The sequence below is a fragment of the Hyperoodon ampullatus genome (assembly GCF_949752795.1).
Source record: "Hyperoodon ampullatus genome assembly, chromosome: 7".
NCBI lineage: Eukaryota > Metazoa > Chordata > Mammalia > Artiodactyla > Ziphiidae > Hyperoodon > Hyperoodon ampullatus.
This window is the reverse complement of record NC_136920.1, coordinates 41589618-41602889: the sequence shown is the minus strand read 5'-3', so window position 1 is coordinate 41602889 and position 13272 is coordinate 41589618. Positions and strand designations below refer to the sequence as shown.

Below are 13272 nucleotides of genomic sequence, written 5' to 3'. Positions count from 1 at the left end.
CTCAATCATTCAACAAAGATTTATTGATCACCTTTTATTTGTGCCAGGCACTGTGCTGTATACCAGATTAATAATGATAAGTAAGGTCAGCACAGCTTTTGCCCAGTTGCCAAAAGTCTATAAGAAGTCATAGATTCCAAGAAAGCAAGCAGAGATTAACTTCCAAAGATTTAAGTACAGAAGAAGAGAATAAGCAGGAAGTGGATTCTAAGAAAATGGGACAGTGCATTGAAGAGGGAAAGAGGCAAAGAGCCCATTTGGACCTGATGTATGAGCACAGCATCCAGGAAGGGGGTAACAAGCAGGTCAGCAGCCATGGAACAGCAGGATGGGGAAGCTCTACTCAAGGTCAGAAGCTGACCTTCCTTCATCCCTGCCATATATATCTTGCTGTGTATGTACGAGCCTGGAATAAGAAAGGACTCACCTCGAAACTCCACATGGGACACCATAATAAGGATGTGGCATTCATCATTCAGGGTTGCATGTTGTTGCCACTGCTAGAAGGTGACCATTACTCAGGTATCTCTATATTTTCCTCTCCTGAGATGCTAAAGTGAAATGATTCCTGCCTCCTTGTGAGGGTCTATGAATCAAATATTGGAATCACACGTAATTCCACGGTACTATTTATAGAAAATTTGCAAGTTTGTTCATGAGTTCATTGACCTTCTTGTTGTCACCACAAAATGGTCATGTTCAGGTGACAAAGTAAAAAATCATGCTGATGTCAAAGATAATTTTGTTTAATATTCATACTTGGGGTCTAGAATCAAATTATTTATTTCTTTGTTGGACTTGCTCCCTCTTGAGAAATAAGCAAGCATCTTATAGAAATAGATTTTATATGAACATGACATTTTTGTTTTCAGACATGGAAAAGTTTAGTTAATAAGTATGTAGTAAGAAGTGTGCAAATAGCTGTATGTGTTGTATATTTCAATAAACACATTATCTAACTGCACTCTCAATCCTGGAGCCTATCTTAATGATAAGATATTTAAACTCTCTGTATGTTGCCATACTATAGCACTTCAAAAAGAAAGAAAAATTCAGATACAATTGAATAACCAAACTTTTAACTTGTGATGTAAAAAAATCTAGACACACAAGCATGTGTTCTTTGAGAAGCATGGGAAAGCCTCATGAGAGAAGCAAAAAATAACATGGTGAAGCATACTGCTTCCCAGTGTTCACTACCTGTGAGACACATTCTTTACATTTTTCAAGTTTTGTGTTCCCCATTCTCTCCTCCTCTTTTCCGCAGTGTCATGGTTCACAGCTCTTCCCATTTCAGGTTTGTCAAAGTGGGGTGCCAGTTTCTTAGTTTCATAAGGATTATGCTCAAGTTCTTGGTTTCTGTGCTGCTTCAGATTTTTAACACTTTCTTATTTCATCAGAAATGTCTCAAAAATTGAGCAAATAGAATGGTTACAGATGGAACAACTGCCTTATACATTTTGTGTCTACTTTTATGTCTGTGTGTGTTGGGGTGTAGGGGAGTGAAGAATAGAAGGAGAATGAGAAGAAATTCTCACAGCTTACAAAGCAAATGGTGACTTGAGAAGAATCCTCCATACCTGAACAAACCCCCGTCACCAAGCAGTGTTTGGGATGAAGTTGGTTTTGATGATATGTATGAAACTATACCAATTCCACATAGCAAAGCTTACCCTTGGGAGAGTCTTAAACCAAATGACTATATGATAATGTTCTGAAGTGATTCCTACAACCCTCTTCCTTTTTTATTTTTTTTAAATTATTTATTTATTTTTGGCTGCATTGGTTCTTCGTTGCTGCATGTGGGCTTTGTCTAGTTGTGGCGAGCGGGGGCTACTCTTTGCTGTGGTGTGAGGGCTTCTCATTGCAGTGGCTTCTCTTGTTTCAGACCATGGGCTCTAGGTGCATAGGCTTCAGTAGTTGTGGCACGTGAGCTCAGTAGTTGTGGCTCACGGGCTCTAGAGCACAGGCTCAGTAGTTGTGGCGCATGGACTTAGTTGCTCTGCAGCATGTGGGATCTTCCCGGACCAGGGATTGAACCTGTGTCCCCTGAATTGGCAGGCGGATTCTTAACCATTGAACCACCAGGGAAATCCCTACAACCCTCTTTCTTATAATGTAGAACACAGAATTATGGCACTGGTTTCAGGATAAATGCCTTTTTATCAGTGTCATTGGCATGTGCTAGCCCAGTCTGGGAATAAGAAAACCCTAAGCAGAAAAGTCTTTCCTACAAACTCTCCTGTTTCCCAGTTTGAATGTACACAGAGCTGTGTTGTTGTTCTTGTTAACCTGGATTAAGAAGATACTGATCTGAAATTCACAATTTACTGGAAAACTCATTTCAGTTGCTTTTTTGAATACCCCTAAAAAGCAAGTCTCTCATTTTATTTCAGAATGAGGTGAAGTGAAAATGAATAATTGCTGTTTGCCATGTTGTGTAAAGTAGCCTTAAGATGAAGAGTTAGGGGTTTCCCTGGTGGCGCAGTGGTTGAGAGTCCGCCTGCCGATGCAGGGGATACGGGTTCGTGCCCCGGTTTGGGAAGATCCCACATGCCGCGGAGCGGCTGGGCCCGTGATCCATGGCCGCTGAGCCTGCGTGTCCAGAGCCTGTGCTCCGCAACGGGAGAGGCCACAACAGTGAGAGGCCCGTATACCAAAAAAAAAAAAAAAAAAAAATGACCCACTTGAACTCATTTCCCTGTTGATTTTTCTATTGTAGGGAACACTGGGAACACATTTAAGATAGAACCAGTCCTGGGCATCATCACTGTTTCTAAAGAGCCAGACATGACAACAATGGGTCAGTTTGTCCTGTCAGTCAAAGTCACGGATCAGGGTTCCCCGCCGATGTCTGCCACCGCGATTGTGCGAATTTCTGTCACCATGTCTGATAATTCTCACCCCAAGTTCACTCACAAAGACTACCAAGCAGAAGTAAATGAAAATGTTGATATTGGAACATCGGTCATTCTAATCTCTGCCATCAGTCAATCCACCCTCATTTATGAAGTCAAAGATGGAAACGTTGATGGGATTTTCACCATAAATCCCTATTCTGGAGTCATCACCACACGCAAGGCACTGGATTACGAGCATACCTCCTCTTATCAGCTCATTGTCCAGGCCACGAACATGGCAGGAATGGCTTCCAACATCACAGTCAATATTCAGGTTGTTGATGAAAATGATAATGCGCCAGTTTTTCTCTTTTCTCAATATTCGGGTAGCCTAAGCGAGGCAGCCCCCATCAATAGCATCGTCAGGAGCTTGCACAACAGCCCGCTGGTGATTCGAGCCACCGATGCCGACAGCAATCGGAATGCTCTGCTTGTGTATCAGATTGTTGAGTCCACGGCCAAGAAGTTCTTCACAGTGGACTCCAGCACAGGTGCAATCAGAACAATCGCGAACCTGGACCATGAAACCATCGCCCATTTCCATTTTCATGTGCATGTGAGAGACAGTGGTAGCCCCCAGCTGACAGCAGAGAGTCCCGTTGAAGTCAACATAGAAGTGACAGATGTGAATGACAACCCACCTGTGTTCACTCAGGCTGTGTTTGAGACTGTCTTACTTCTACCTACCTATGTCGGAGTGGAGGTTCTGAAAGTTAGTGCCACGGATCCTGACTCCGAGGTGCCCCCAGAACTGACGTACAGCCTAATGGAAGGTAGCTTGGATCATTTTTTAATTGACTCAAATAGTGGAGTGCTCACCATTAAAAACAACAACCTCTCCAAAGATCACTACATGCTGATAGTTAAGGTGTCTGATGGAAAGTTCTATAGTACTTCCATGGTCACCATCTTGGTTAAAGAAGCCATGGACAGTGGCCTCCACTTTACACAAAGCTTTTACTCCACCTCCATCTCAGAGAACAACACGAACATAACCAAAGTTGCTATTGTCAATGCAGTGGGAAATCGCCTTAATGAGCCCTTAAAATACAGCATCTTAAACCCAGGAAATAAGTTCAAGATAAAATCTACCTCAGGGGTCATTCAGACCACCGGAGTCCCCTTTGACCGTGAAGAACAAGAGTTATATGAGCTGGTTGTGGAAGCCAGCCGAGAGCTAGACCATCTGCGGGTGGCAAGGGTGGTGGTCAGGGTTAACATCGAAGACATAAATGACAATTCTCCAGTCTTTGTGGGCCTCCCCTACTACGCTGCTGTGCAAGTTGATGCTGAGCCTGGCACCCTGATTTACCGAGTGACAGCCATTGACAAAGACAAAGGTGCAAATGGAGAAGTGACCTACCTCTTACAGGATGACTATGGCCACTTTGAAATTAACCCTAATTCAGGGAAAGTTATTTTAAAAGAAGCTTTCAACTCTGACTTGTCCAACATTGAGTATGGAGTCACCATCCTAGCCAAAGATGGTGGAAAACCCTCTTTGTCCACATCCGTGGAACTTCCCATCACTATTGTCAACAAAGCAATGCCTGTGTTTGATAAGCCTTTTTATACAGCATCCATCAACGAAGACATCAGCGTCAACACCCCCATTCTAAGCATCAACGCCACCAGCCCAGAAGGCCAAGGCATCATATACATCATTATTGATGGGGATCTTTATAAACAATTTAACATTGACTTTGACACTGGGGTCCTGAAAGTCGTTAGCCCTTTGGATTATGAAATTACATCTGTTTACAAGTTGACAGTAAGAGCCAGTGATGCCCTTACCGGGGCCAGGGCTGAAGTCACCGTTGACTTGCTACTTAATGATATAAATGACAACCCCCCTATTTTTGATCAACCCACATACAATACAACATTATCAGAAGCTTCTCTCATTGGGACACCTGTTTTACAAGTTGTGTCCACGGATGCAGACTCAGAAAACAATAAAATGGTCCATTATCAGATTGTCCAGGATACTTACAACAGCACGGATTATTTTCACATAGACAGCGCAAGTGGCTTAATCCTGACAGCGCGGATGCTGGACCATGAGTTAGTGCAACACTGCACTTTGAAAGTCAGAGCCACAGATAATGGCTTCCCATCACTGAGCAGCGAGGTCCTGGTTCATATCTACATCTCGGACGTAAATGACAACCCTCCAGTCTTTAATCAGCTCATTTATGAGTCATATGTGAGTGAATTAGCCCCCCGGGGCCATTTTGTAACTTGTGTGCAAGCCTCCGATGCAGACAGCTCTGATTTTGACAGGTTGGAATACAGCATTTTATCTGGGAATGACCGGACGAGCTTTCTGATGGACAGCAAGAGTGGCGTCATCACACTCTCCAACCACCGGAAGCAGCGGATGGAGCCTCTGTACAGTCTCAATGTGTCCGTCTCTGATGGACTGTTCACTAGCACTGCCCAGGTGCATATCAGGGTCCTCGGGGCCAACCTGTACAGCCCTGCCTTTTCTCAAAGCACCTACGTAGCTGAGGTGAGAGAGAACACAGCCGCTGGGACAAAGGTAATTCACGTTCGAGCCACGGATGGGGATCCAGGGACATATGGGCAGGTCAGCTACGCCATCATCAATGACTTTGCTAAGGATCGATTCCTCATAGATGGCAATGGACAGGTCATCACAACAGAAAGGCTCGACCGGGAAAACCCTCTGGAAGGAGACATCAGTATTTTTTTGAGGGCCCTTGATGGCGGAGGGAGAACAACTTTCTGCACCGTGAGGGTGATTGTGGTGGATGAAAATGACAATGCCCCCCAGTTCATGACAGTGGAATACAGAGCCAGCGTCAGGGCAGATGTCGGACGGGGTCACCTGGTCACTCAGGTTCAAGCCATGGATCCAGATGATGGAGCAAATGCAAGGATTACTTATTCCCTCTATAGCGAGGCCTCGGTCTCAGTGGCTGACCTCCTGGAAATCGATCCTGACAATGGCTGGATGGTCACAAAGGGCCATTTTAACCAGCTGAAAAACACAGTGCTGTCCTTCTTTGTCAAAGCAGTGGATGGGGGCATTCCAGTGAAGCACTCCCTCATCCCCGTCTACATCCACGTCTTACCCCCTGAAACATTCTTGCCATCCTTCACCCAGTCTCAGTATTCCTTCACCATTTCAGAAGATACAGCCATTGGGAGCACGGTGGACACCCTGAGGATTTTGCCCACTCAGAAAGTCAAGTTCAGCACAGTTAATGGGGAGCGGCTGGAAAATAACAAAGGAGATGTCTTCATCATAGAACAGGAAACAGGCACGATCAAGCTGGACAAACGTCTTGACCATGAGATCAGCCCAGCTTTCCACTTCAAAGTAGCAGCCACTATACCCCTGGACAAGGTAGACCTTGTGTTCACGGTGGATGTAGACATCAAGGTACTGGATCTGAATGACAACAAGCCAGTCTTTGAAACTTCAAGCTATGAGACGATCATCATGGAAGGGATGCCTGTGGGCACCAAACTCACGCAGGTGAGGGCCATCGATATGGACTGGGGAGCCAATGGGCAGGTCACCTACTCCCTCCACTCAGATTCCCAACCTGAAAAGGTGATGGAAGCGTTCAACATTGACAGCAACACAGGCTGGATCAGTACCTTGAGAGACCTGGATCACGAGACAGACCCCACGTTCACCTTCTCTGTGGTGGCCTCCGACCTCGGGGAGGCCTTCTCTCTTTCTTCCACAGCATTGGTCTCTGTCAGGGTGACGGATATAAATGACAACGCTCCGGTCTTTGCCCATGAGGTGTACCGAGGGAATGTGAAGGAGAGCGACCCTCCAGGCGAGGTGGTAGCTGTCCTCAGCACATGGGACAGAGACTCTTCTGACATCAATCGACAAGTGAGCTATCATATTACAGGTAAGTCTGTCACCCTTGGTTTTCACTATGTGCTCTGCTTTCTAAAGAAAGATGGAAGGTGGCAGAGGGGTAAGAGTAGGAGAGAATAAGGAAGATGAGATGAGGGTTTGAGAAGTTATCTTACCTCTCTGGGGCTGAGGAAAATATCTGAGTAGCGTCAGTTTTTTAGTTGTTACTAACTCAGCCTTAGTTTGGAGTTCATTGTTTTGCCTATGACAGATTACCCAGATTGGTACCCAGTCCTTGAGTCAATTTTTATCATCTAAAAAAGAGTCCAGCCAAATATCTCAGTGGAAGAAATGAAAATAACAGCTCTTTTTGATTGGGGGCGGGGGAATGTATGTTGTTTTTTTAAGTATATTCCTTTCTCCTACTTTTTGTAGCAGTAAGAAAAATAAATAGCTTTACTTACAAGTCTTTCCAGGTAGTAAAAGCTCAGATGCGTGCACACACACAACACACACATATACAAATCAAAGGGCATGGTTTGACCTTTTGCTGAAAAATGTTGAATTATAACTCCAAGTCAAAGGGTATGTCTTCTGACATCACAATTTTCTTGGATCCCTTTTCTGTCTTTCCAGATAGTAAATAGCAGTTCAATAGGAAAGCCAAGATAGACAAATGAGGTCACCCAGAGCGCACAAAAAAATGTCACCATTACTCTAAGCGGCAGAGGATCTCATGTCAGAGTGAAGAAGGGGTGTCACTGATCAGGAATAGCTTTCTGGGGGTGACTGGCCTTAAACTGCGAAGAGGAGAGTGTTGGTGGTGTGGGAGTAGTCTTCCTAAAAACTATTTGGGGGTTTTAAAGCTAACATTTTGATGTCATGACATTCAAAGGCAGAACATAAGCAAAGTGCCAAAAGATTTTAAAGAATCCATCCATACTTGTAGTCAGGTGGCCTCCCTTTAGAAAAACTACATTATTCAAAGTGAAAAATGAATTAATTAGAGTGCCCTCAGGGCACAGAATCTGCTTAAGTATGTTAGTGGGAAAGTTAATTAATCACTGCAGAATAAGACCCACTGAACAGCATATGTGTCATTGCTCGGGACCACCACACCTCCCCTCCACAGCACTACTCTTTTTCTTTATGGAACTGTTTTCTTGGTGCTGTTTTCTGTTTAAAGGTCTTAATGCATTTGTGCTTTGTCTGATACCGTTCATTGTGGGGTTTTTTTTTCATTGAAATGTATATTTCTGCAGTAAAGACATGCGTGATAGTGGTAAGGAAAGAAAGGTGAGTAAAGAAAAAACTTTGATTTATTTGCATTCGGTTTCAGACAAAAACCTTCTTAGGCATTCTTTTTTTTTAAGTTTTTTAAAAAATTTTATTTATTTATTTTTGGCTGCACACGGGCTTTCTCTAGTTGTGGCGAGTGGGGGCTACTCTTCATTGCAGACTGTGCACTTCTCATTGCAGTGGCTTCTCTTGTTGTGGAGCACGGGCTCTAGGCATGCGGGCTCCAGTAGTTGTGGCTCATGGGCTCTAGAGCACAGGCTCAGTAGTTGTGGCATGCGGGCTTAGTTTCCGCAGCATGTGGGATCTTCCCGGACCAGGGCTCGAACCCGTGTCCCCTGCATTGGCAGGCAAATTCTTAACCATTGTGCCACCAGGGATGCCCTTCTTAGGCATTCTGAGGATACTTTTCTATTTGGAAGAATGGTTAAATACTCAGCTTTAATTATTTACACATCGTCTCTGAATTCTCAGTGGATGGTTTAAGGGACCATCCCACTGACTTTACCAAAGTAATGAGAACAGAGTAGCTTCAAGCTACTGTTACTATTAGCCGTGCCAACCACCAACTGATTTTTATTAGATTTAACTTTTGCTCTTGATGTCACACAACTTGGCTGTGCTGCCACTGATGAACAAAGGACGATTAATCATTTTATTCCACAAAAGAGCAGTGTGGGCCTGCACCAGAAGCATTTAATAGAGAGGTTACATTTGTGCATGCTGAAATCATATTCAACTGAAGTAAAATTGCATCCTAGCCAGTGGTAGAGGAAAGTGATTTTCCAGGGAGGACCCCGTGCCTTACCAGAGCATGTTTCTCAGCCTCAACATTATTGGCATTGAGGGCTGGATAGGTCTGTCTTGTGGCATTGTAGGATGATTACCAGCACCTCTGGTTTCTATCCACTAGATTCCAGTAGCACCACCACCAGCATCACCCCTGATGTGACATTCAGAAATGTCTCTAGATGCTGACAAATGTCCCGGGGGTTTGCACACAGCCACTGTCAGTTGAGTTGAGAACCACTGCCCTAGAGGAATGTGCAGCCCTCACCTTCTCTGCACTGTCTGCCCAGTACGATCCATTTATCCTGTTGTTGTGTTACCAAAGTGTGGCCTCTGTGCACTGGTGCCAGATTAAATCTTGGAGACAGTTTTGGGTACAGTAGAAAGAATTTGCTTTATTGCTTTGCCAGGCAAAGGGGGCCACAGTGGGCTATTACCCTCAAGACTGTGTGTCCCACCCTGGAGAGGGTACTGAAGAGTTGTCTAGTGTTCAAGGAGCAGGGCGTGATCAGCTCGTGGACATTCTGATTGGCTGGTGGTGAGGTAATGGAGATTCAGCTTCATCAACCTCCTGGTTCCAACCGGTCTGGCGTCTATGTGCATGTGGGCAGCACACAGTTAAATTCTTCTACCTGGTGGAGGATTCAGTATCTGCAAAACAGCTCAAAGGACATGGCTCAGAATATTACCTATAGCCCTTGAGGAAGAATAAAGGCCTTGACTTTGTTTAATGGCTAAAGTATTATTATTTTGTCTTGCTTGACTGTTTTCCTTTCTTTCTGCATTTTCTCACTTCTTTCATTGAATTTATTCTTTGATTAAAGTTTTCCTACAGACAAAAGGCAGGTGGAGGTCTACTGTGGGAAGGCCTCATAGTATCCTGCTTGGTTACAGTTGTTCCACACTGCTGAGCCCCTGGATGCCTGTTGCCCCCGCCCCCCATGCCTTATATCCAGAGTGCAGTCTGACGCTCAAAGTCCCACTACTTCTCACTCAGTCCCTCCAGCAGGACTGTGGGTTTGCCCTCTGTTCTTTTAAAGATTCATTGTAAGAAGATGAGATGGCTCCACTTTTTCAGTGAAGCAGCAGCCAGCAGGCAGTAGGCTTTCCTTATTTATTTGTTTATTGTCAGTCTTTTCCATCAGAAAGTGAGCTCCACCAAGAGAGCAGGGATTTTTGTCACTTTTGTCCACTGCTGTAGCCCCACTGCCTGGCACAGTGCCTGGCCCAGAGCAGGTGACAAATACGTGTGAATGCCCAAACAAACGAGACAGCAATGACCTAACTGGATTCCAGACTTCTTGCCAGTTTCTCGTCCAGTCTTCCTCCGTGTTTGAAGTGACATTATTTCCCCCTTCAGGTTTGGAAGGTCAAGGTGGTTTTCTTCTTCCTTCCTCCAAGCTGCTTTTGTCTCCCCGTAATTCAGTGATATGGGAAAGTAAAATTGCTGGGACTACATTCATTGTTTCAGCCTCATCAAGAGCGGTTCCACTCCAGCTTTTCTACATTTCTTCCATTTTCACCAGCTTCACTGTGTTAAATTTGATCTAATTGCAGTGCTTATCTTTGAACGGCTCCTTCAGTGACCCTGCATTGGGGCTATTTAATCCTAATGGGTCTTCCTCTGTCACACAAACTTTTCTTCCCCAAACTGCAGTCCTTCTAAGAAGAGCTGCTGTATGATAAAGGCTTCATTAAGATTCCTTAATAGAACTGACTGCCTTTCCTTGATTGCATAATCAATGGCTAATGAAATTGTCTTGGTAACAAGAGCTATAGTGTATTACATCCTCTCTTGAGATGAAGTGGAAAGACAGTTGTATCAGCCAGATAAGAAGATTGATTGTTCACAGTTTGAATTTGATTGTCCTTAAGGGGAACTAAACAAGAGATCATCTCTAGCTTCTCTAAGTGCATTTTCTTCTCTTGGAAAGTTACTGTTTTACTTTCCACACAAGCCAAGCATATAAATATCATGCTTTGTTGCAGGAGAGTCAAAAGGAAGTGAGTGTCAATTCTTTTTCAGCATCGTAAAGGATGCAGTTTGAGAGGCACCTGGATGACCCCGCACAGGCCTCTTGCTGTAGGTGGAGATCAAAGCTTTTCATTTCACATCTTCAAAAACTCTTTTTTCACCACAGGAGGGAACCCCCGAGGAAGGTTTGCCCTGGGCCTCGTGCAGAGCGAATGGAAGGTCTACGTGAAGAGACCTCTAGATAGAGAAGAACAAGACATTTACTTCCTCAATATCACCGCCACTGATGGGCTCTTTGTCACTCAGGCCATGGTGGAAGTGACTGTCAGTGATGTGAATGACAACAGCCCAGTGTGTGATCAGGTGAGATTTGCAGCTGTGTCGGATATATCACTGCTTTTTACTCTGCTTATCTAAAATTAAGTCAAAACCCATTTCACTTTTCTCCTTAAGGCCAGGCTGCTTTCTCATCTTATCTTCTTAATTAATGAGCTCCAAATGGATATAAGAGGGTAAGAGGTGGACTCTAGGATGAAATATTATAAACATGAAAAGAGTATAGTTAGCACGATCTAATTCTGCCCACCAAAAAAATCAAACAAACAAAAAAATGAAACCAGGAGTCTCAAAATTAAATAATTTTTAAGGACTCATAAAGGACACTATGAATTTTTCTGTCTGAATCACCTATTTCATAAAAGAAGAATGGACCACTCAAAAGTATGAATTACGTTTTTTGTATAAGTTTACACAGCTTGTTGGTAGCAACGTTGATAATGAAGCTGGGTTTCCAGACCCCTTATGGTGGCCTTTCCACCACAGTTCAAAACGTGACAGTGAATGCAAGGTGCCAGTAATTGATTTTATTTCCTTTCTTACCAAAATTAAATCACCCTTCATTTACCTTTTCCTTACATGTGGATTGAGAGACAGTATTGGTGCTCTTTAGCTTAGAAAAGTGTTGCAAATAGATTTAGTCTCTCATACTAATGCCAGATGTTAGTAGTGGCTCTTTAAAGAGTTGAAGGGTCCCAAGGACTATGAGGGGCATGATCAATATGTGATGTGGGTCATGGTTCCACAGGGATGGGGATTTTTGTGTGTTTTCTTCTCTGTTGTACTTCTAGCATCTCAGTGGTACCTAGCACATAGTAGGTGCCCAATCAGTAGTTGTTGATGATGAGCATAGGAGGGGCAGAGCAAGAGATATTCTCTGTTTCATCATATGGCATAAGATGATTCTGTGGTAAAGGAAAAACGTAGCTGAAGATAAATTATGCAAATGCATTTTTAAAGAAATCATTTATAATGCTAAATATGACAATTGCCCCACAAATACTAATGATTCAATTACTTTTCTTTACCTTTGCCTAGGTTGCATATACAGCATTATTTCCCGAAGACATTCCATCAAACAAAATCATCCTGAAGGTCAGTGCCAAGGATGCTGATATTGGATCCAATGGAGATATACGATACTCACTCTATGGATCTGGAAACAATGAATTTTTTCTAGATCCACAAAGTGGTAAGGCGAAATTTATTCTTTGGGTAAATGCCATTGTTAATCCATGAGAGAAGTTAAACTCTCACATGGTCTTATCACTAGGGTGTAGTTAGTATACAAGAGCCTTGATATGATGCCCTGCTATCTTGGACTCTTAAGAAATACCAGTAGCACATGATGTTTGGAGGACAGAAACCTCATTTGGCCTATAAAACTTGCCCTGAATTTACCTACATTTAGCAGCACCAAGTAATCAGATGTGTCTGTTTGCTTCTCCTCTTTCTCATATCCACGGGTTAAAGCAGCTGACCTATAAATAGCATAAATAGAATTCTATCACAAATGCAAGTTTCCATGCAAACCAGACAGTAGTGCATAGTAAGGAGAGTTTTGCCCTGTTGAAATCCCTTCTGGGTCCCTATGCTTATTAACATACTTGTCTGGTTTTTATTCATCATTCCTCTCTAGTTTCTCCAAAGCTATGAGTCCTCAGACTTGCTTACATATTGAGGTAAAATTTATAAGGTGAAAGGTTATGTACCCTAAAGGCAGATGCCCGCATTGAAGGCCATAGATAATGGAAAAGGCATTTTCTATGGAGGTAAATTATCTCAGTGTTGTGTATTGGATGGCCCAGCCATTGACAATTTTTAAATGAAGGGTAAAGATTGAATAATTTGCATATTTACAGTGTTGTGTTCATCATAATGAACAATAACTAATTTCTGAGTCTCCAGAAGGTATTAGCTCCTCCCTAGCTCTCTCCCATGTCCGGTGCATCTTACTGGGAAGGGCTTAGCTACATAACAATATGCTACTTGGCTAAAGAGGCCTGGCAATTTTTTATTGAATAGGTAACATTTATTAACTACTAGACCTAAAAGTACTTTATGGGATATTTGTGTTCGATTCCAAGATGAACCAAACAAAGCATCCCCAAGGAATATTGTATCCCAGTGGA

At 43.3% G+C, this 13272-nt stretch overlaps 1 protein-coding gene across 3 annotated transcripts in view; it reads left to right on the top strand.

Moving 5' to 3' along the window:
* FAT3 (FAT atypical cadherin 3) overlaps window positions 1-13272 on the top strand; it is a gene marked incomplete at both ends in the record, with an annotated part of 565070 nt that overhangs the window by 465108 nt on the left and 86690 nt on the right. For all 3 annotated transcript variants that reach the window (XM_079707440.1, XM_079707441.1, XM_079707439.1), the window contains 3 exons: window positions 2723-6796; window positions 10971-11167; window positions 12179-12332. In XM_079707440.1, the coding sequence (XP_079563566.1) occupies window positions 2723-6796; window positions 10971-11167; window positions 12179-12332 (4425 nt within the window). The remainder of the gene's footprint in view (window positions 1-2722; window positions 6797-10970; window positions 11168-12178; window positions 12333-13272) is intronic.